This window comes from Aethalodelphis obliquidens, unplaced genomic scaffold (assembly GCF_003676395.1).
Source record: "Aethalodelphis obliquidens isolate GAN/ISIS:26980383/991018 unplaced genomic scaffold, ASM367639v1 scaffold23, whole genome shotgun sequence".
Taxonomy (NCBI): Eukaryota; Metazoa; Chordata; class Mammalia; order Artiodactyla; family Delphinidae; genus Aethalodelphis; species Aethalodelphis obliquidens.
The window spans coordinates 17,181,054-17,202,660 of NW_020837967.1; the positions used below are offsets into that span (position 1 = coordinate 17,181,054).

Sequence of the window (21,607 nt, forward strand, 5' to 3'; positions counted from 1 at the left end):
CCGTAAAATCCCCGAGCTGAGCGTCACTGCTGTGTGAGCCATTATTACGCATGGAGAGCGTTCTGTTTCTCAGGTTGGGGAGAAAACCTGGAAAGGCCCTGCCGTAGCAGCCATAGTGCAGATCCGAGGAGAGGAGTGGCATTACCTGCGCTTTGGATTCAAGAGGAGAAGGAGAAAAAAAAAAAAAGAGGAGAAGGAGGCCAGGACTGGCTAGACCCTGCTGGGCATCACAGAGGTCCAGGTGCAGGAGGCAGCGGAGGGGAGAGATGCTGAGGGTGGGAACCGGAGCAGCCGCAGCAGCAGCGAGGGAAAGGAGGACGTGAACCCAGGAGAGCTGCGTTATCAGGGGCAGGATGCGTTATCAGAGACCGGCTCTTCAGTGTAATTTGAAGGACCGCTGCTTCTGCTTCCTTCACTTGCTTCCGGAGTATCTTGTGTGTGTGTATAGAAAAGTCGCACTCCAGTTACACTAAGAACAGCAGGTGTTACGAATGCTGAAGCACGATTTGCATCTAATGCTTTTTTTTTTTTTATGCCTCGCTGTACTTTCTAATATTTTAGGAAATTCCAGAGAGTTTCCTCTTTGACAGATTTTACAGTTTTGTATATCATGTTGCAAAGCGTGAGGGACATGTTGTTTGGATACGTCTTTGATTGAGCTAGCGTTAGCTTGTTGCATGTATCAAGCTGCCTGGGGCACTTTTTCAATATGCATATACCAGTCACATCCCAAGGAAACAGTGCAGACTCTCCAGGGTTTTGAGTGAATACCTGTGGCATTAGGTCACGGTTAGAACAAGGACCCTGTGTAGACAGGCAATGGCTTGAATCCCACTTGCTGGTTGTGTACCCTTGGGCAAGGTGTCTCTCCATCTTTAAAACTGGTACAATAACAGTATGTACCTCACAGGGTTACTGTTGTATGGATTAGATAAATTAGTCCATCTGAATCAATTAGAGCAGTGCCTGTCAATAGTAAATACATAGTACGTGTAGTTAGTGTGTGAATACTGAAAATTTTCCAAATGATACTCATACATACACACACACACAATCTAGCACCAAAGTACTACAGAATAAAGTGCTTTATACAGAATTAAAAAAAAAAAACCTGCAAGGGGTGATATCAGTAGAGGGAAAAAAAGAGAATGAAACCAAAACACTAAGGTTTGGGAGCTGGACGCTTGGGAGGAAACGGGTGCAAGGAATCGAGGTCCAGGATAGAGGAGAGAGAGAAGATCTGAAGGATTGAGAAGGGAGCAAGTTAACGAGTTCACTTGGGATCTTCTGAGTTTGAGGTGCCAACGACGGCCCTGGGATATGTCTCAAAACGGCCCTAGGGGCTCAGCTCTCTCCAGCTTAGGGAAAATCACAGAGGACTGAATCCCACTGCAAAACATTTTGAAATGAAGCCGAGGCTGTTTTTCCCAGATGGCTAACGTTTCTCCAGTGAACGAATGCCCTGTCTTTGAATCCCTCTATGCGTCTTTTTGCACCTTCATGAGGCAGCCCCTCTGAGAATTCAGTGACCAGTCGGTGTGAGTCTAGGCAGCTTCTAGTCTAGAAAGACAAATGGGCCGCTGCAGAGAAATAAACACCCTCGGTCAGAGCCGTGGAGAACAGCTATCTTCTTCTCCACCAGGTGCCATTACCGAGAAAGCTGCGTTTCATCAGGATCAGGCATCTAGCTATAGAATATGATAGAATGTACAGAATGACAGTGTATGTGTGCCCAGTGTCACAAAGCTCGTGAATGATAGAGTTGAAATCAGTAGCAAGAGCCAACCTTATTTGATGTTTACTGTGCGTTGGACACAGTTATAAGCCCTTAACCCAAACAATTTACCATTATTCTCCTTTTAGACACAAGGAAATCAAGGCACAGAGAGGTTAAGTAACCTGCTTAAGGTCGCACAGCTAGGAAGTGATAGAAGCTGAATACAAACTCGAGCTCCCCTCCCTTAACCATTATTTTCCTACAGCTCAGAGCCCAGGTTTCTTGACTCTGGGGTCATTCTAAAGAGCAAGGAGAAGTTTTCCTAGAAGGAGCTTTTCAATATCAGTTTTTTTTTTTTTTTTTTTTAATTATTATTCCTGAAGTCTTTTAGTCCACCATGCAGGGGTGTAGCCATCTGGCCATGAACTGCCTTCGCTTCTTTCCCTGATTCCAACACATCTGACAGCCAGTGTCAAAGCTAAAGAAAGACCAGCCAATGAGCTGGACTATTCATCCATTCAGATAAGATCCCCAGGCCAGTAAGTGTTCTCTGACTGACCAGCGATGACCGCCATTCATCAACTGGATGAATGGGATCTTTCCCAGCATCTCATTTCTTCCCAAGGTTCTCACACCTTGAGTGCCGGGAACAGGGTGAGCCCCGGTCTGTTGCTCAGCCAGGAGAGGGCCAGCAACGTGCAGCGCCCTGGAGACAGCTGCCACGGATGGTCCTACTACTTTCCTTCCTCCCGTGAGTCTGTTTATGCCAAGGTCGCGTTCCCGAGGCTCTTCCTCAAGGATTCTCCGTCTCTCAGAAGACATGCGCAGAGACTCCTGTGAAGAGAGCAGCTGCTTTCCCGGGAGCTGGGGGAGGAAGGGGTTGGAAGAGCACAGCGGGGAGTTGAAGAAGGCTGCAGAGACCATACTTGATCGACCTTAAAGGATAAGTGGGATTTAACCAAGTGAAGCAACGGGAGATGACATTCTAGGAAGAGGAAATAGCCCTAGGAGACCCAGGAGCATGAGCATAGAATTTTCTGAGGACAAAACGTACTCTGGTGTGATGGAAAGTGGTATGGCAAACTGACAGGACTCAAGGCTGGCCCCGTGGCCTGGGGTCACCTGTGTGGACACGTGAGCCACACCCCGCAGTTTGGAATTTAGGCCGGAGGCAAAAGGAAAGAGGAGAGCGCCGTAAACAGAGCTAGAAAATAACTATGGTACCGGGTGGAGGATGAAGTGGAAACCAAGCATCAGTTAAGACAATATATCCAGATTAAAATAATAATAATAATAGTTATTATTAAAGGACTCTGTACCAGGACTGTGGTTTAGGCTTTGCAAATAGCATAAACCCCTGAGCTGAGGATCGCTGTTACTGACGGGAGAGCATTCTGTTTATCAAGTATGTTGGGACAAAATAGATTGGAAGCTGCTGTAGGAGCCGTAGCTCATCTCCCCCGCGGTCCAGAAGGATATCTCTGGATGAGACAAGAGATGGAAGCAGGGGATGAGCTAGAAGCTGTTACGAAAGGACACATTTGAGACCTTTGGTAATTGACTGAATGGGAAGAAGGAGGAACTAGGTTGGGAAAAGAACGAAGTTCAGCTGTGTCATGAGCCATTGCTCTGAGCTCCAGGGCAGGGCTGTTGTGTCAGAAGCAGGGACACTGGAGGCACATGAGGGCCCCTGCCTGGTGCCCTGCTCCGTGGTGACCACAGGGGGGACCCTGGACTGGATGATCCCAGTCACTCAGAGAGGTTCTCAGACCACCATGGAGGCTGAATGGACATACTAGCCCTCACCTACTGTCTCTGCAGACAAAGAAAAAGTTGTAGATTGAAGAGTCCACTTCTCGTTTTGTAAATTAATGTCATGCTGGAGTCTGAGCAACAGTGCCAAGAACCTCGAGCACTGTTGCCCATCACAGGGTCCTCTGTGCCCGTCACGGGTGCCACCCTCTTAACGTGATTTCTTTCCTTTAGGGCCAACTCTGTGACATGGAATCCACATAAGATGATGGGCGTCCCTTTGCAGTGCTCTGCTCTCCTGGTTAGAGAAGAGGTATGTCTTTCCTGACTCGTGGCCCGGTCCATAGGTGGGGTTGTATAGAGTAAATGTGTGTAGTGACAAAACCAGCATGGTTTTACAGGCTGGAACAGTGAGCCGCATCCACAAAAAGGGGAGATTGTTAATTAAGATAATTGTAAGGACCTGCTTTTCTGTCCAAATATAGGATGGTTGTATTTTGACAAGACAAGACAGGCATGTTCCATGAATGGCTAAATTGTTGTACTTGTGAAAAAGGCGTAGGACATTAGGTTGTACTCTGCAGGGTCAACGGTGGGTCAAGAGAGAAATACCATTCAAAAAATAGTAATGGGATAGAAGAGGTGGAGCTTCAGGACGAGGCAGGTGGCAGTTCCCCACTGTCATTTGGTTAAACCACACCTGGAGTGGTTTGCTTAGGTCAAATCGTATAGGGAACCCCATCAAGCTAGAGCTCGAACAGTGAGGAACCTTAGTTCACATGGAGGAGAGGTGGTTGAAGGAACTAAAGATGTTTCGTCTAAAAAAATTTAATGTAAAGGGCCGAGAGGAAGGCAGCCTTTGCAGCATAAATGACTCAAGTGGGAGAGATTCGTTTTTGCTTGGCGCTCCAGGGAGCTGGGTTCGTAACACTGGGTAGTACAGCTTTGATGGTAAAATCCGAATTACCATGATTTGAGGTCTGACTTGGGATCAGTAAAAGGAATGCTTTTCTGAAAATTAAGCTGCCCAACCGGTAATGAATTACTTATGTAGGAATAAATTCATCATCAGGGGAGGTGACTGAATGGACATTGGGCAAACACTTATTAGTAAGAGGACAGAGAGATAGAAGGGGAAGGAATAGGAACTTCCCTGGAGGTCCAGTGGTTAAGACTCGGTGCTTCCACTGCAGGGTGCACGGGTTTGATCCCTGTTTGGGGAACTAAGATCCTGCATGCCTTGTGGTGTAGCCAAAAAAAAAAAAAAGGGGAGGGGAAGGAATGCTATAAGATGGTATTAAGTACTCTGTGTTAAGAGAGTTCTCGGTTTTCAAAAAGCGTGCGATATATTAGCTTAAAGAGTTAAAAACAAGTTTCATTACTTCAGGGCATATCAGAGCTTTCAGTTGCTGATATATATTATAAATATGTAAAACGAAGGTATTTATGATAGTTTCCAAAGTTTACTTGACCAGGAGAATTTCTTTGACGGCAACTGTTTCACAACCAGCAGCTATTCACGTATTTTAAATAGTTTAGGATATAATGGCTCAGAATCAGGACACTGTCTCAGCTTTATGTGACTTTTACTTATCCTTTTGTACAATGAGGCTGGCGCTGTCCCACCTTCTAGAGGTCATGTGCTTTGCGTTGCTTTTCCTATCCCAGTAGAAGCTGGTCTGGTCTGTCCATGATTCTGCACTCCCTGAGCGGTCTCCCTTAGGACTGATGGCACCTAAGCACGAGCTCGCATGGCTGGGGGAAAATGGTGCTAAGTTTCTGTGACCGTGAAACAAAATACATGCACCAATTGCAATTTTCAGTCTCGCTGGTCTTCGAGTCCAATTCAATGTCATTCCACTGCTCTATTACAATTACATTGTATTGAATTTCTACTAGTCTCAAGAAAAAATTACTTAATGAATTCCACTGAATAAGAAGGCCAGACTACAAGACTGAGCCCAGTTCTGTTGTCTACCATCTGGACCCTCGGTCTGGTCTTTCAGGACCTAGATCAAATTTTAGTTGCCTTCTGTTTCAGTTTGGAGAACTTTTAAAAAGGGCTCTCACTTCTAACTTCAACGAAGTGATCACAGTTTAGTCTTTTCTTCTCTTGTCGTGAGTCACGAAAGAAAAAAGTAAATGCCAAAGTTTCTGTAACATCACAATCACACTGTGGATAACCAAAGCGTCAAAGGCTTCCTGTGGTTCGAGACAAATTGCAGTGTGGTGAGGAGAGTAATGATGCTGTTTTAGTCAGAGAACATGATTCATTCACTGGTCTTTGGAATAGTTCAATCACTTTGCCACCCATTTTCCATAGTAAGCTCGTGGTGCAAGGGCAAATTAATGGTAATTGACAATGAAACTTTCTACTGTAACTACCATTAGCAAATGAGTATGAAAACACAGTGCTCGGGCTTCCCTGGTGGCACAGTGGTTGAGGGTCCGCCTGCCAATGCAGGGGATGCGGGTTCGTGCCCTGGTCTGGGAGAATCCCACATGCCGCGGAGCGGCTGGGCCCGTGAGCCATGGCCGCTGAGCCTGCGCGTCCGGAGCCTGTGCTCCGCAACGGGAGAGGCCACAACAGTGAGAGGCCCGCGCACCACACACACAAAAAAAACAAAAACCCACAGTGCTCAAGCTTTAACCACTCTTGAGAGAGGAGTGTGACATCTCAAAGATTCCCTGTTGAAGACCCCAGAGTAGCAATGTCTTTATTGTTTTAGATTTTAGCTTATAAAAACGATAGCAATGAACTGTCTTAAAAACTATGATATCCATAAAGAACTCAAACCCTTATAGCTAGATGATAAAGTACTTGAACTAAATATGGACGAAACAGTAGAAGAATCACACCAATAATATTTTACAAAACCCAAGAGTTTCCAAAATAGTTTGCTTACAACAAAACCAGAACATCAGGATATTCTCCCAATGAACATTATACTCTGATAGATTTTTTAAAAAATAAATGCCTTCTCACTGAAATTCGCCTGACCTGGATTTACATCCCAACTGTTCCATTTCTAGGTGTAATTTACAGAGCAGCTTACAGAAAGTTTTTGAGATTCAGTCTCATCTGTAAGATGGGAATTATTAATAACCAGCCATAATAAAGGGTATTGTAAATCTTAAGTAGAATAATCAACAAATTTTAAAAAAGATAAATGCCTTCTCTTAAAAAGGAGAGTAAAAGTACATATATGCCCTGTTGTTAACCTCTGGTGACAGCTGACCCTTAGCCATTTATCCTATAGACTTGACCTATCACAACAGCCCATCCTGTCGAGATATTGGCCTCATTTTTTTTTCTCATTTGATTCTTTCTCCAGGATATTCAGTGCCTCTTTCTTTTATTTTTTTTAATTAATAATTTCCATCACAATGTAAATCTAATAGAATACCTAATAAAGTCAGCAGAGTTTCCTAAGTCTTCTCTTCTCTTCTAGGGATTGATGCAGAGTTGCAACCAGATGCAGGCCTCCTACCTCTTTCAGCAAGATAAACACTACGACCTGTCCTACGACACTGGAGATAAGGCCTTACAGTGTGGACGTCACGTTGATGTTTTTAAACTCTGGCTAATGTGGAGAGCAAAGGTGAGCACGCTGGGATCGGCTGAATGTCGACTAAAAACAGACACTATATCTGGTGACCCTTATGATGACATGTTAAAAATTGATTTGCAAATTGAAAATTATTTACCCAAGATTAAGTGTCTTGAATCCTAGCTCTAGTTATCTACACGGACAAGAATATAAGAAAACCCATTGAGTGTTTTCTTTCTTTTAAACCTAATTGCTTCTAATGCTCACTCATCTAGAACACCAATACACGTTGCGTTATACGGCAGAACCTCTGGATCCCTAAGAAGTGCTTCATTGTTGTTCTTCTCCCAGCTCTTGTTTTTTACCCAGTGATTGATCCGTTGGGCAGGTTAAATGCAGCCTTTTTGTTTGGAGAATAAAAAGGAAAAAGAAAAAACCCAGCACGATAGTTTATTTTTGACATTTCACAGGGTAACCTCTAGTTATAAAGCTTTTTTCAAAAACTCTGGAACTACCTAGCGACCTCTTTTGGTTCAGTTTCTCTGTTTACCTCAGAATTTAATGGTAGATGATCACCCCTCTTTCAGAAATGGAACTCTGTAACTAATGGTGTGCGCCACTGGCTGGACCTAATTATAGCTTTCAAAGAGCATATGTGTGCAGTTAAATGTAAGCAGGCTGGAAGGGTCAAAGATCCTATTTTTCATTTTGGCCAGATTCCTAACTTACATGTCACAAATCAGTGACCTTCCACCTGGTTTCATTAATCTCCCATGGGAGGCAACGGCCAAAGCCAGCGGGGACACTGGAAAAACCCAACTGCTAGAAAAATCCAACTGCTAACATAGTACGTGAGAGAAACCTGACAAAGGGAGAGATGAGAGGGAAGCTGGCATGCCCTGAGGTCCTGTGTGTTTGGGAAATGGTCCACAAATTTGGCTCTCAGCTTTCTAAGGAGCCTACACAAAGAGGTAACAGGTTCAGCACCATAGGAACAAGCAAATAACTTGGTCTGCTGCATGAGACCACCGAATGGGTCCTTCCTCAGGTCTGTGTAAAGAGGTATGGCCCACGTCCACAGCACCCAGTCCATATGCCGGTGTTTATAAAAGTGTTCAAAGCAAACTGAATCGACTCAAACAGTTCAGAGAGGCGGGTGGCTAACAAGAAAAAGAGGGGGCTTGGGAGTGAAACAATGCAGTCAGCAACTGTCTTATGGAATCTTCTTTAAACCCATCCTGGAAAAGGGCAGTTTAACTAGAAAGACTGTGTTAAAAACTATGATATGGACACACGCCTTTTGCTCGATGCACAAATAACTCTTAGATGGTTTCCGAGGATGGCTAGACTACATGGTCTTCAAACAAGCCTCCATGATGGTATTTGCCCCGGCTGAGTTTTCTCTAAGTATTGCTAAGGATCAGACAGCTACCTGGAGTGAGGCCCAAGGTGAGTTACTGCCCCACAAAGATGGGTGATGAGTGAGGTCAAATCCCTTGAGCTGGGCAGGGGACCCCTTCCCTTTCCTCTTTTGAAAGTTGAGAGCCTGACAAGGATAGGTATCTGGTCCCCACCGCCCAAGGCAAGACTCATGCGGTAAGCAGTAACACTTTCATTTGGCAAAAATAAATCAATCGAGAACGTAGATTATTGGTGTCCTCTCAGGCTGGTTTTTTTTTTTTTTTTTTGCGGTACGCGGGCCTCTCACTGCTGTGGCCTCTGCCGTCGTGGAGCACAGGCTCCGGACGCGCAGGCTCAGCGGCCATGGCTCACAGGCCCAGCCGCTCCGCGGCATGTGGGATCTTCCCAGACCGGGGCACGAACCCGTGTCCCCTGCATCGGCAGGCGGACTCCCAACCACTGCGCCACCAGGGAAGCCCTCTCAGGCGGTTTTAAAACGAGCCGGTTTTTCATTTCATTGATTTGTGGGAATTGTAAAATGACGAAGGTAAACATCAGCTAGTACGTTGAAGCGAGCTTGGTCTCTAAACATTGTCCAGTATCACTCTTTTTGTCTCTTGTTCCCCTGGTGTTTTTATTAAAATGATGATCATTAGCTATATTTATACAAAAATGTTTCTGACACTGTTCATCGGTTCCTGCTGCTGCTTTTCCATCGGAAACCTCCCTGCCAGTGTGGTGCAGCCGGCTGGTTCTCAGAGAAATCACTCGGAGGCCGTCAGGTGTGAATTAAACAGCAGGACCAAATGAAGCTTGAAATAAAGGCAAAGGATCCAGTTTCTAAGGGGCTGAAATACAGGCACCAGAAGAGGGGGTAACAAGAGAGAGAGAGAAAGAGAAAAATCACAGTGGCTACGTAACTTATGGACACATTTTTTTTTTTTGCATCGAAAAATAGTTTAATATTATACATTATCATCATCCAGAATTTAAAATATTTTAAAGTAATTATTTCATGTACATCGTGTTTGTGTAAAGGAATAATGCATTTTCTAACATTCATATATAAGGTGTGAACAAAAATGAAGACACACTGGTAACTTGGTAATTGATGAAAGTCAACACATTATTTACGCTTAAAATGCAGAAATGGATGACAGTGAAGAATTACAAGTGAGAATTTGAGTTACTTAGAAGACGTGGACACATATTTTTTTAATTCCTTACGCAAACCCTTAAGTGTCTAGACAGCTAAACGGGAAAAACGTTCATTGTCTTTCAACTTAAAGCTGCCTTTTTAAAAAGTGAAGTGATAATAATTATTAAAGTAATAAGCTCAGCCCTACAGTCCACATCAAGGGTGAGGATAATTACAATCCAACACCCCTAACCCTGTAGTAATGCCAGACAGGGCAGGAGAAGTACCCACTCCTAAGGAGAGCCGTAAGAAAGTTGGCCATGTCATTCTATTTTGCATCTGCCAAAGCAGTACAGTAAGTCCTCTACATACGAACCTTCAAGGTGCAAACTTTCAAAGATGCGAACGTGCCTTCACATGTCCAATCACGTAAGTTAGTTCACGTGTCTGGTGTACCTTGTCACGTGTGTGCATCCTCTACAAGTGGTTGTGCTTTTGTGTACTTTACAGTACTATTTTCTGTGTTTGTTTCTTATGTATTATTTGTTAAAAGTATTATAAACCTTTTACAGTACAGTACTATATAGCCGATTGAGTTAGTTGGGTACCCAGGCTAACCTTGTTGGACTTATGGACAGATTGGACTTATGAATGCAATGAAGACGGCCGTCATGTTAAATCCAAGACAACTTGACTGGAGCAGATTAATGCAAAAAAGAAAATATTGAGCCTCCTGATGTGGGATGCTGGGAGGTGTTCTGGATGGTGGTATGATCTGTAAGCCTTGCACTGGCAAAGACACTGTGTCTGCCCTCAACTCTATTCTTATTGGGTAGACCGTTTATTTTGTCTGAATTTTATTAGAGAATCCTAGGACTTTAACCTCAGTGGTTAAAACTCACGGGTAGACATTTAAAAAAACCCCAAAAATCTTAAAAGGAGTCCCCTTTTTTAGGCCTGCAGTGATGGCTTAATATGTAACTATTGAGTTTTTACCGTAAATCTTCGTGTTTGTATATGATTATGCAAATTGTCAGATTTCCTTATAGTTTTCTATGATTGGCCTCTGTAATTAAAATGTAGATAACAGAGGAGTTGGCAAATGGCTGAGGGAAAAAAAATAACAGGAGAAAACTATTAAGGGGAATGCCTGGCACTCTTTGCTGAGCGACTGAACGTTCCCTTTCTCTCTAAGATATTAATTTATTTTAATAAGCAGATACTGAGCATCTGTTACTGTGCCTGGCGCTGAATGGGCCCAGGGGCTGCAGTTCTCCGGGCAGGAAAGAGAAGCGCTCCAATGACCATCACAAAGGACAGAACACAACTGGTTATAAAGGAAACACAGACACACCTTGAAGAGTTAAAGAAGGGAGAGTTCAGTCCTAGGTTGGAAGCCAAGAACGATTTATCAAGAGGTGATCTTCGAGATGGGTCGTGAACAGGATGGTAGAATAACTAGGATTTTGACCAGCAGAGCTGGGAAAAGGACATCCCAGGAGGAAGGTCAGGCAGGGGCTAAAGGGCGTATTTTGAGCTAGTAGGGAGTCTCAGTTGACTGAAGGAAAATGAGGGTGCTGCCATCCAGATGAGAAGTGAGAGGGCCTGAGTGGGTGCCTCTAAACCCATCCTGGGTGTGTGGGGGTGAGGGATAAGACATCTTTCTCCCAAAGCTCCTTCAGTGTAGCCTGATGCTGGGATCCAGCCTTCCACCCACAAGTGCTCCTCTGAAGCTTCAGCTTCCGTCACAGTGACTCAGGTCACGGCGATGTGATGCCTGATAAGGTTTTATATGTGTCTTTGTCATTTTCATAAGAAGAGCTGTGTGGTATATAATGATTCAACAAGCATTTGATAAACGAATGAATTTTGGAGAATCTCCTAAAAACCTGCAAAACCTTGAAAATAAAATATAGGTCTTTTTCCCATAAATACCCCATTTGAAAGGAGGAGCCCCAGGCTTCAAAGGGCACATCGGAGCTCCTGCATCGCTCCCCCTGTACCTCTTTAGCCTTCGTCTGAGGGGGCAGTCAGAGTACGCCTGAGCGTCTCCAGAGTGAAGTCCCAGACTAGCAAAGGCTGGAGGGCTCCCATCCCGTCCGTGGTAACCCCACTCCCTTTGCAGTACAATCACACTCATTTTCAGAGCGTTCATTTCACCTTGCTACGTCTCTGTGTGGGAAATCAGACAGGCACCGTCATTCCCATGTGACCAGAGAGGTTAGCCAAGGCCATATGGTTGGACAAGGTCAGAGTCATACTGGTCCTGGACATAAACTGGATCAGGTCCATGCGAGATGAAATCCAGCTCTAGGCTGGTCCAAAGGATCCAGTTTGGAGAACAATCAACTCCCCTCCCTCTTACCTAAGGTCCATCCCAAGTGGACCCAAACTGCCAGGTCGGCCCAAACCAATCCTAAATCCTTGGCACGCACAGACTCATGGAGCGCAGGGGTGCTGGCCTGAATGGTCAGGCACCAGCTGGGTCCTTGGAGTCAACAGGAACCAGTCAGCAAGGGTGGCGGTCTCCAAAGACATGAATTTCTGAACGCATCAGACCTCTTTAATGCAGCTTGTTCTTAAACACGTTTCAGAGGTTACAAGTCACTGGCTCTGCCAGACCCCCCTTTGGCTGGGACGATGGGACTGTGTTACCAGGAAAGTGGGCCCATCTCATCTGTGTCACAGTTGCTTCGTCTAGACGCCAGCTTGGATTAGTCACTGGCAGGCCTGTTCTAAGCTCCTGGGATGAGCATTAGCTGTTTCTCTAAGCGTCCCCCGAGCGCTCCACAAATACCAAAGGAGTTAGGCGTAAAGCCGTGTTGAAAAGTAATCCCCTAGTGTGTCCTGTTGTCACTTAAATAGTTCCAGTCCAAGGCTGTTGTGTTGTTTTTCCCAAGTCCAGATCCTGGGCTTCCAAGAGCTGGAAACTAAAAGACCTCTGTGATAATGTTCACCCATTACAGACAGATGGGCCATTTATCCCCAAAGGAGAAATCTAACAAGCTTTGCAGAATGACGGGCTAACGAAGGTTTGTGTGCCCCTCAAGAGACTGTCATCCGTTCGTCCAACAGATACTCATTGAGCACCTACCCTATTCGTTCTATAATGGGGGGTACACTGGTGAACAGAAGTGGGGTCTGGAAATGACAAATTTACCTGATGGGCAGGGACTAAGCAGGCATCCTGGCGGTGGGATGTGTCTCTGACGACGCTTCTTATCCACAAGAAAAGGATAGCCAGCCCTCCGGTCATTAATGACTTCCATAATTACTCCTCTGAGCGGCAGAGGCAAATTTTCTCCTCGAGTAATCAAAATAATTGCCTGGGGAATGGAGGCTCAGAAAGAAAGGGATTGTGCCACGGAGAGCGGTGATGGCGAAAGGGAACAAAAGCACCTGACGGGGAGAGCGTTAGAGGAGAGATAATTGCCAGGAAAGCCTCTAGTAACACAGTCTTACGTCAGGAAAGTGCTGGTGCAGAGCTGAGACCGAAGGGGCAGAAAGGCCACCAGTGTCCAGAGAGATTCGTCCCCGCATCTCACCTGAGAGCTCGCCCACCTTTCTCAGCCTGCTAAGCCTTCTTCTTCTTCTCTCACTTAGGGGACCACTGGGTTTGAAGCACATATTGATAAGTGTTTGGAGCTGGCGGAGTATTTATACAATATCATCAAAAACCGAGAAGGTTATGAAATGGTGTTTGATGGAAAGGTATGTATTCTGATTTCTACAATCCTCCAAAGTTTAGCCCATTCCAATTCTTATCACTAGTATTTTTTGATGTTAAGAATGTACTGTCCACGTAAGTGGGACCATTACAAAGGAGAAGCAGGGGTCAGAGGGTAAAAATCAAACTCACAAAAAATGACTCTGTATAATGGTGTGAAAATCAGGCACTCCAAAGGTGATTACAAATGTGAAAAGCAGGATTGTATCTGGAAGCTGCAGAATAGATTTGAAATGTCCTTGGAATTTTCAAACTTGCCAGTTTGGGCTGAGCGTGAATCTTACTTTCCTTTTCGTAGCCTCAGCACACAAACGTCTGCTTCTGGTATGTACCTCCGAGTTTGCGTGTTCTAGACAACAATGAAGAGAGAATGAGCCGCCTCTCTAAGGTAAGGACGCGAGCTCCTCTGATCTGTACCTCGGTGTATGTAATAGACCTTTCACGTGCATGTCATCCTTATGACAGATGTGCATGTCTTTAGGAGAAATCATCCTCATCCTTAGTCAATTCAGTAATTCAGAATTAGAAATGAAAACATTAGAACACATAAAATATTAAGGTTAACTTTTGTTCGCTTGTGTCAATAGTTTTTCAGAGTTTCAGAAAAGTTTCTTACTAAGTGCGAAACCCTTAAAACACAATGTCCAGGGACCAGTAAAATCTACACACACACACGCACACACACACACACACACACACACACAATCCCAGAGGGAAAAGCGCTAAGGTGAAATAAATCATCTGCACTGTCCAATATGGTAGAATAGCTACATGTAGTTATTTAAATCTAAATAAATTAAAATTAAATTCAACTCAAAATTCACTTCTCAGTCACATGAGACACATTTTAACTTGTGACTCGAGACTAATATATCAGATTGTGCAGACAGAAAACATCTGTGTGGTTACATAAAGCTCTCTTGGTCAGTACTGACATAGACCCAAAATGGGAGGAAATGTGGAGTCTTCTGGGCCAGAAGAGAAGTTAAATTCTGGACCTAACAAGGCAATGGAATTACTCTTTGTGGCCTCTTGCCCACTACAGGGCTCAGCATACAATAGGCACTGAGAAATGTCTGTTGAACTAACGTGCCATTTACATATTCCAGAATAGGGAAGGGAAACACACTTAGGAAACCTACTAGTGGATCACAGACGTCTTCCCAGTGCACACTTTGGCTTGAAGACAGATATATAGGTAACAAATGGTTATCACTAAAACGAGCCCAGCCACAGCTTCATGAGGGAGGGAAAGACGAGAATCTGGTTGGTGCATTTTCTGCTCCAGTCAGGACTGTGAGTGTGCAGATGGCCCACTGCCACTGAGGCGAAGTGGACACAGAAGGCCAGGGGCACCATGGGGACAGGACCACCATGGGGACGGGACCACATACAAACGCATTAGACCAAGGCAGGAGGCAAGGAGATGTCCTGCAGGTGTTCATCAGACAAGAGTCCCAGGCGGCATACAGTAAGTCCCCTACACACGAACCTTCAAGTTGTGAACTTTCAAAGATGTGAACGTGCATTCCATCGTCAGGTGTGAGTGAAATTGCAGCTTGCCCTCCGTCTCCTATTGCTAACGATCCTTCAGCTCTACCATCTCCCACCTCCTCTCCCTCCTCCAGTCAGTAACTCTTCTTGCCTGTTCACTCAGTGCCAGCCCCTGTATGCCAGCTGTCGTACGGTACTACTATACTTTCCAAGGTACTGTACTGTAAGATTAAACATGTTTTCTTTATTTTTTGTGTTTGTTTTTTTATGTATTATTTGCATGAAAATTGTTATAAACCTATTACAGTACAGTACTATATAGCTGATTGTGTTAGTTGGGTACCTAGGCTAACCTTGCTGGACTTACGAACAAATTGGACTTACAAATGTGGTCTCGGAATGGCACTCGTTCGTATGTAGGGGACTTACTGTGTTGGTCACCTCTTGTATTTCTGGTTCTTTTTCTTCTTCATCATCTTCTTGAATTTTAATTTTTATTATATTTGATCATTATCTGCATCTCTTCTATCAGATTTTATAGTCCTATACTGACTGATGGCCTTTCAGAAGGTCAACAGTGGATTTAAAAGTACATTGGTAAGGAGAGACAAGATAGGGGTAGGGAAGTAAAGAAGTACTAACTACTATGTATAAAATAATAAGCTACAAGGATATATTGTACAGCACAGGGAATAGAGCCGATATTTTATAATAACTATAAATGGAGTATAACCTTTAAAAATTGTGAATCACTGAAACATATATTATAAATCAACTATACCTCAATAAAAAATACTAATAAACAATAATAAAAGTTTATAGAAAGTATTACAAAAAGTACATTGGTAGGGCTTCCCTGGTGGCGCAGTGGATGAGAGTCCGCCTGCCGATGCAGGGGACACGGGTTCGTGTCCCGGTCCGGGAAGATCCCACATGCCGCGGAGCGGCTGGGCCCGTGAGCCATGGCCGCTGAGCCTGCGCGTCCGGAGCCTGTGCTCCGCAGCGGGAGAGGCCACAACAGTGGGAGGCCCGCGTACGGCAAAAAAAAAAAAAAAGTACATTGGTAAAGAAGTAGATTGGCCTCATATATAAAGTGACTTTTTTAAAGCCTATGTTATTAAATGTAATGGGAAATTTAATTGGTGAGATTTTAATGTTTTCAAATATCTTATTTATGGTTATAATGCTTTTTGATTTTTCAAAATTTCTCTCAGCCTTCCATGATGTAAAAACAAAAAGGTTTTGTAACACATAGTGAGAAATACATTTCTGTGGTATCTTTGTGAGATTATTTCATGATGCTTTAATCTGAGCCCTCTTTGGAGGAAACAAATGTGGATTTAAATTATGGAAGAGTTCCCTGGTTATTATTTTCTAAAGGATTGAAAAAGCTAACGGCACGAAGGATACAATGGTACCCTCAGACTCTTAAGGCACCCCCAAAGAGCTGTTGATTGAGCCTTCAGTGAATTCTTCAACATGCAGCCCCTTTTTTCCTAACTGACTTCCTTTATTCAGCAAAACCAAGAATGTGACCCCCAGAAAAGGGTCTAGAAAAAAATTAAAATACTATATACTCGTCAGAAAAGTCAGATTCTTATTTTCCTTCTTAACTGGTAGTTAGTGATCATGCAGTGAAGTAGATGTTCCGTGTTCCTGCTAATTTGAGTTCGGCAGCATTTTCTGGAAGCAACCAAAAGCCATATGTATTTAGATGGCTGTGATTTCTGCCAACCCAGCTAGCTTTAGGAACTGGGGGGGGGGCGGGGGGGGGGTTCAATCTTACTTTCTGCCAAAACCTGTTTGGGATGATGGCTGTTACCGTCAGTCTTTGGACTTCTGATCTGCATTTATTTCAAAAATTGGTGTTGAATGTCCTTAATAATTAATCCCATTCCTGTGTATTCTTACTTGGATTGCCTACGAAAACGAAACCAGAATTTAATTCACTGAGTAGAGCGTTATCACTGTTTTGTCAGTGCTAAAGAGCAAGCATGATTTATTGCACAAATAAAACTAAGGAACAGTTATGTGATCTTTTTCCTTAAATTCCTGCAGACACATGGATTTGGAATTCTTTTTCTAATCTGGGATTTCTCTTCCCAGGAACACACTGACTTGCTACGCCTCACAGCACAAAGTGATACATTTCATGTCCTTAGGCTACATTATTCTAGCAGATCCATTTTCAGAACTTAATCCCAGTCTTGAAATATTTAAATTCTTTTTTATATTTATTCCCCGGCATGAGCCTGACGCCCTGCATACATCGTTAATCCTTTGGGTGAAAGAGGATGAACCCAACAGGAACATTCCTCCTTACATTACCTCCTTGTGGAATAAGGAAGGAGCAGAAGGGGATGTAAGAATGTGTTCATCTAGAATCAGAAAATCTCAATGTTGGAATCATCATCCACATTCATTTTTAGGTGAGGAAATTAGGTTCAGGATGTGAAGTGAAGGTGAAGTGAACATGAAGGTCAAGTCTGGCTTTGGCTTTGGCTTTCATAACTAACAAATAATTCGTCCTGGTGGGGAACCATGTTGATTTTTCACACTGAGTACTTTGAGGATTAAAACCTCATTGCAAACCAATGATTATCTAAGTGCTGATATTCAAAAGTCCCATGTTTATAACACCATTCTATTTGAATCTATCCTTCATTTAAAATGAATACAACTGTGATAGAAGGCATAGTTCCCATATTGAACTGAGTTGCTGACTATGAATATCTAACATAAGTCTAAAGCTTCCCTCACATCTACATTCCTGGTTAGGTATTTGCAGCAACGAACCTAAAAGATCAATGTTATATTTACAGACTCCAGTGGTGAAATATGTGGACAGATCCTGCATACAGCTGGACATAATTTAAAATGTATGCCTCATCCTAGGAGCTCTTATGCCTCTTTTTATAGTCAATAAGGACTCAGGGAGCCCTCCATGTGCACACAGTGCTGTCCTGATAAAAGAAGTGAAGGACACTGTCCCTGCCTTCCAGGAGCTGACAGTTGAAGTACAAAGATGAAGTGTATTTTCTTATAACTGAGGGGATGATAGGAAATTAGAATATAAACAGAATCTATGGATAAGGATTTGTACTTACAACTTAGAGAAAATATGCTAATGGACTGCAGAAGTCAGGAAAGTCTTCCTAGTGGGTGTAGGACTGTGGTGGAGCCTTGGAATCTGCATAGGATACAAACTGGAAGTGAAAAGGAGTTCTAAGCAAATAGAACAAGTGTGACATGGTGAGACTGAGGATCAGTGTGAAGGGGTAAAAATATGTGTGGTACATCCAAGGGCTACTGAATAAGTAGGTCTTGTCAGAGCTGCAGATTCATTGGGTGGGCACTGGATGAGTCCTCAGAGCTGGTGACAAAAGGCATTTGTGCTGAACTGGAGTTTGAACTTAAATTCATATACAATAGAGGACCAAGGGCTGTAACCATCCATCTGGCATAAATGTGGTAAAATCGTGTCTGTGATCTGATTCTGTAATGTTAAATCCTTGTGGGTGCAGCTTTTTGCCTCAGCTGATTCTTCCTTATTATTAGGTAATATATTTCAAAACATTTTATAAACTGAGTTAATGCAAAAGGAGAATAAAAAGAAACTAGGAAGCTTTAGGGTCTCAAGAAGGAAAATAGCGTTAGGATCTCAAAAGTCTGCTTATTTTCACACATCACTTGATAGTGAGCCTTACATCTTGGTAAGATGAACCATGTGAAGTCTGTGAACCATGTATTACTTCCAATAAGGGGGAAAAAAACCCATCCCCCAAATGTTGTATTGCCAAGTTCTTTAGCCTTGGAACCAACATCAGATTCTTCTTGGTCTCCCAAAACACTAAGTAGAAAGTCAAGATGTCAAGCTCCTAAGAAACAAAAAAACAAAAAAAACTAGGGCTTCCCTGGTGGCGCAGTGGTTGAGAGTCCGCCTGCCGATGCAGGGGACACGAGTCCGTGCCCCGGTCTGGGAAGATCCCACATGCCGTGGAGCCGCTGGGCCCGTGAGCCATGGCCGCTGAGCCTGTGCGTCCAGAGCCTGTGCTCTGCAACGGGAGAGGCCACAACAGTGAGAGGCCCGCGTAACGCAAAAAAAAAAAAAAAAAAAAAAAAAGATGTCAAGCTCCTGATGATAGCCTACCACTGATTATTCCTTTTAGCACCTTCGAGATCTTGAAGGTGTTACACTGCTCCAGCCCTCTGATCCCAAGAAAAGTGAGAGGCAGTTCCTTCAAGGGATGACAAATATGGTTCCGCTTGTTCAGTTAAAAACTAAAAATGCTACTTGGTATTGGGTTCTTTCATGAAAGGAAGAGTCCCCGGGAGAAACAGTCACCGTCGTGGTCTGGTCTCTTCCGCAGGTGGCTCCAGTGATTAAAGCCAGAATGATGGAGTATGGGACCACAATGGTGAGCTACCAGCCCTTGGGAGACAAAGTCAATTTCTTCCGCGTGGTCATCTCAAACCCCGCAGCAACTCACCAAGACATTGACTTCCTGATTGAAGAAATAGAACGCCTTGGACAAGATTTATAATAACCTAGCTCACTAAGCTGTTTCAATTCTCTAGGTAGACAATTAAGTTGTCACACACTGTGTAAATGTACTTGTAGTTTGTTCCAAAGTAAATCTATTTCTGTATTGTGGTGTCAAAGTAGAGTACAGTTTAAAAATCAAAAACAAACATTGCTCCTTTTAAAAATCCTTTCTTAAGTTTAGAATACCTCTCTAATAATTAGTGACAAAAGGCTGTGTTCTAATCACTAAGGAAAAGCTTAAAATTGTTACAAATACTTCCCTTACTTTTAATATAGTGTGCAAATCAACCTTTATTTTCACTTCAGAGTAGTAGGGTTGAATAGTGCCAAATTGCCCCTGAATCATAAAAGGTTCTCTGGGGTGCAGTGAAAAGGATAAAGTAAATATAAAATGTATGCTGACAATAAAAAAACTCTTGCCTTTTTCATAGTATTAGAAAAAAAAATTCTAATTTACCTATAGCAACATTTCAAATATATTTAAATACATATAATTTTACAAAAGGAAAATATATATATTAAAAAGAAATCCTATTTTGTAACATATAGATTTTTATTTTATATGGGTTATACAAACTGCAGGGGCAGATATTAAAAACTAAGCCAGATTTTTTTTTTCTCTTTCTTTTAACGGAGGCACAATAAAACACTTAGCAAAGTTATTTTGAAACATAGGCCCACAAAATTCTTAAAAGGTGTGATGCCTTCTTTCTGTTCATTTTATGACTTATCACATCTCTAAAGTTAGTATTACAAAACAGACACAAAAGGATACTGCAAGTTCTTTAAAATGATTGGTTAGCTCGACAGTAAGACTTACTTCCCATTTAAGTTTTCCATCCATTGGACCTTAGTAGACCCGCTCAGTAGGCATGACAGCCACGCTTCATCTTAGACTAAATCAGGGTCATCGTCTCTATTCTGCTTTCCACTTCAGCCTGTTTAGAACAGAAGGTTGATGCTGGTTCTTGAGATATCTTCCCAAACAGTATTCTTTTATTAAGTCATTTGGATTCATTAGAGAAAATAAAAATAAAATCTAATCAGCCCGAGCAGAGGAATGAAACACACTCCAGATGTGGTGAGCCCAGAAAATTAAACTTGGCCTTAGATCTCTGTGTGAGAATAATGATGTCATCCTGAATGCCACAGTGTCCCTGCCCAGGAAGGAGTCGTTCCCCTCCCGGGTCATTGCTCTTTCCCATTCACTCCCCATTCCGACCCACAAAAGTCTCTCCTGCTAAGCTCCCCGTGACTGGGATTCCCAATAATTAATTTCTACTCCATTAGTGGTTATTTTCCTCTCAGGAAATGAGCTCCTCACCTAGAATTTGGAGACAGCCTCTTAAGACCTTCTTTTATCATCTGTCTCCCATCAAGACCCAAAGTGACCAGACTATGTAGAGATCATATGCTCCTTAGAATTCAAAATAATATTTTAAAAGCATCCTTCTGCCCCTGCAAACCTGATGGAGAGACATGAGCTAACGAGAGCTCCCATAGACATTTATGGGGCACAGACTGTCAGAGTCAAAGAGGTAGTGGACCCATATGTGCAGACTGTGGATGCACATTTAGGAACATTCATCCTTTCTGTGTGCCCCAGTCAGAGCAGTGGTCAGGAAGATGGTAGGTGTATGAGGGAGGAAAGAGGACCCCATCCTTCGTCAAAGAGAAAAGGCCTCTAATATGACCACGGGATCCAACCACCTGAAAGCTTCCTGAGCTTGCCCCTACATTCTCTCTCCCAGGTTATATATGAAAACGTTGATATTTGAGATGAACATGGCTTTGGGCCCTCTCTGTCTAGGAAGCAAATGGATTCCCTATGACTATTAGAAGAAAACGCTTTATCTGTGCCCCAGAATTTCATGAAGGAACAAGGCTCCTATTCTAGGCTGGGTCTAATGACCAAAAATTCCTTTCCTTTCTAGAAATTAGCTGTTGAGAATAAGCACACAACTGCCCACCTATTGTGAGCCTCAGGCCACAGACCCCATCTCAGAGGCAGAGACACTAATTATCAAACCCGCCATCCTGCTTGGAGGAGACGGTGAAGCCCAGTGCCCTGATCTGGACAGATCCCTCTCTACTCCAGGATGCTTCTATCTAGGGTTATAGATTCTCTATCAGAAGCGGCTGCTTTTTCACTTGATGGTATGACAGAACTTAAAGGAGGAACATTTGTGCCTGTGTTTGAAGTTCCAGCAAAAGAGTTTTTACCAAGAGCTTGTTTCCCCGACCCCCTGCCCCTTCCAGGTTCGTCCCCAAGTTTGCTGGG

At 43.4% G+C, this 21,607-nt stretch overlaps 1 protein-coding gene across 2 annotated transcripts in view; it reads left to right on the forward strand.

Moving 5' to 3' along the window:
* The window catches only part of GAD2 (glutamate decarboxylase 2), a 69,486-nt gene that overhangs the window by 46,650 nt on the left and 1,229 nt on the right, over nt 1-21,607 (forward strand). Inside the window, exons 12-16 of one of the 2 annotated variants that reach the window (XM_027122106.1) lie at nt 3,704-3,782; nt 6,922-7,071; nt 13,163-13,270; nt 13,585-13,674; nt 19,151-19,915. In XM_027122106.1, coding sequence (XP_026977907.1) covers nt 3,704-3,782; nt 6,922-7,071; nt 13,163-13,270; nt 13,585-13,674; nt 19,151-19,324 — 601 coding nt within the window. In that variant the 3' untranslated portion in view covers nt 19,325-19,915. Of the gene's footprint in view, nt 1-3,703; nt 3,783-6,921; nt 7,072-13,162; nt 13,271-13,584; nt 13,675-19,150; nt 19,916-21,607 lie in introns of those variants that run through there. The other variant, XM_027122107.1, reaches the window with a different exon arrangement.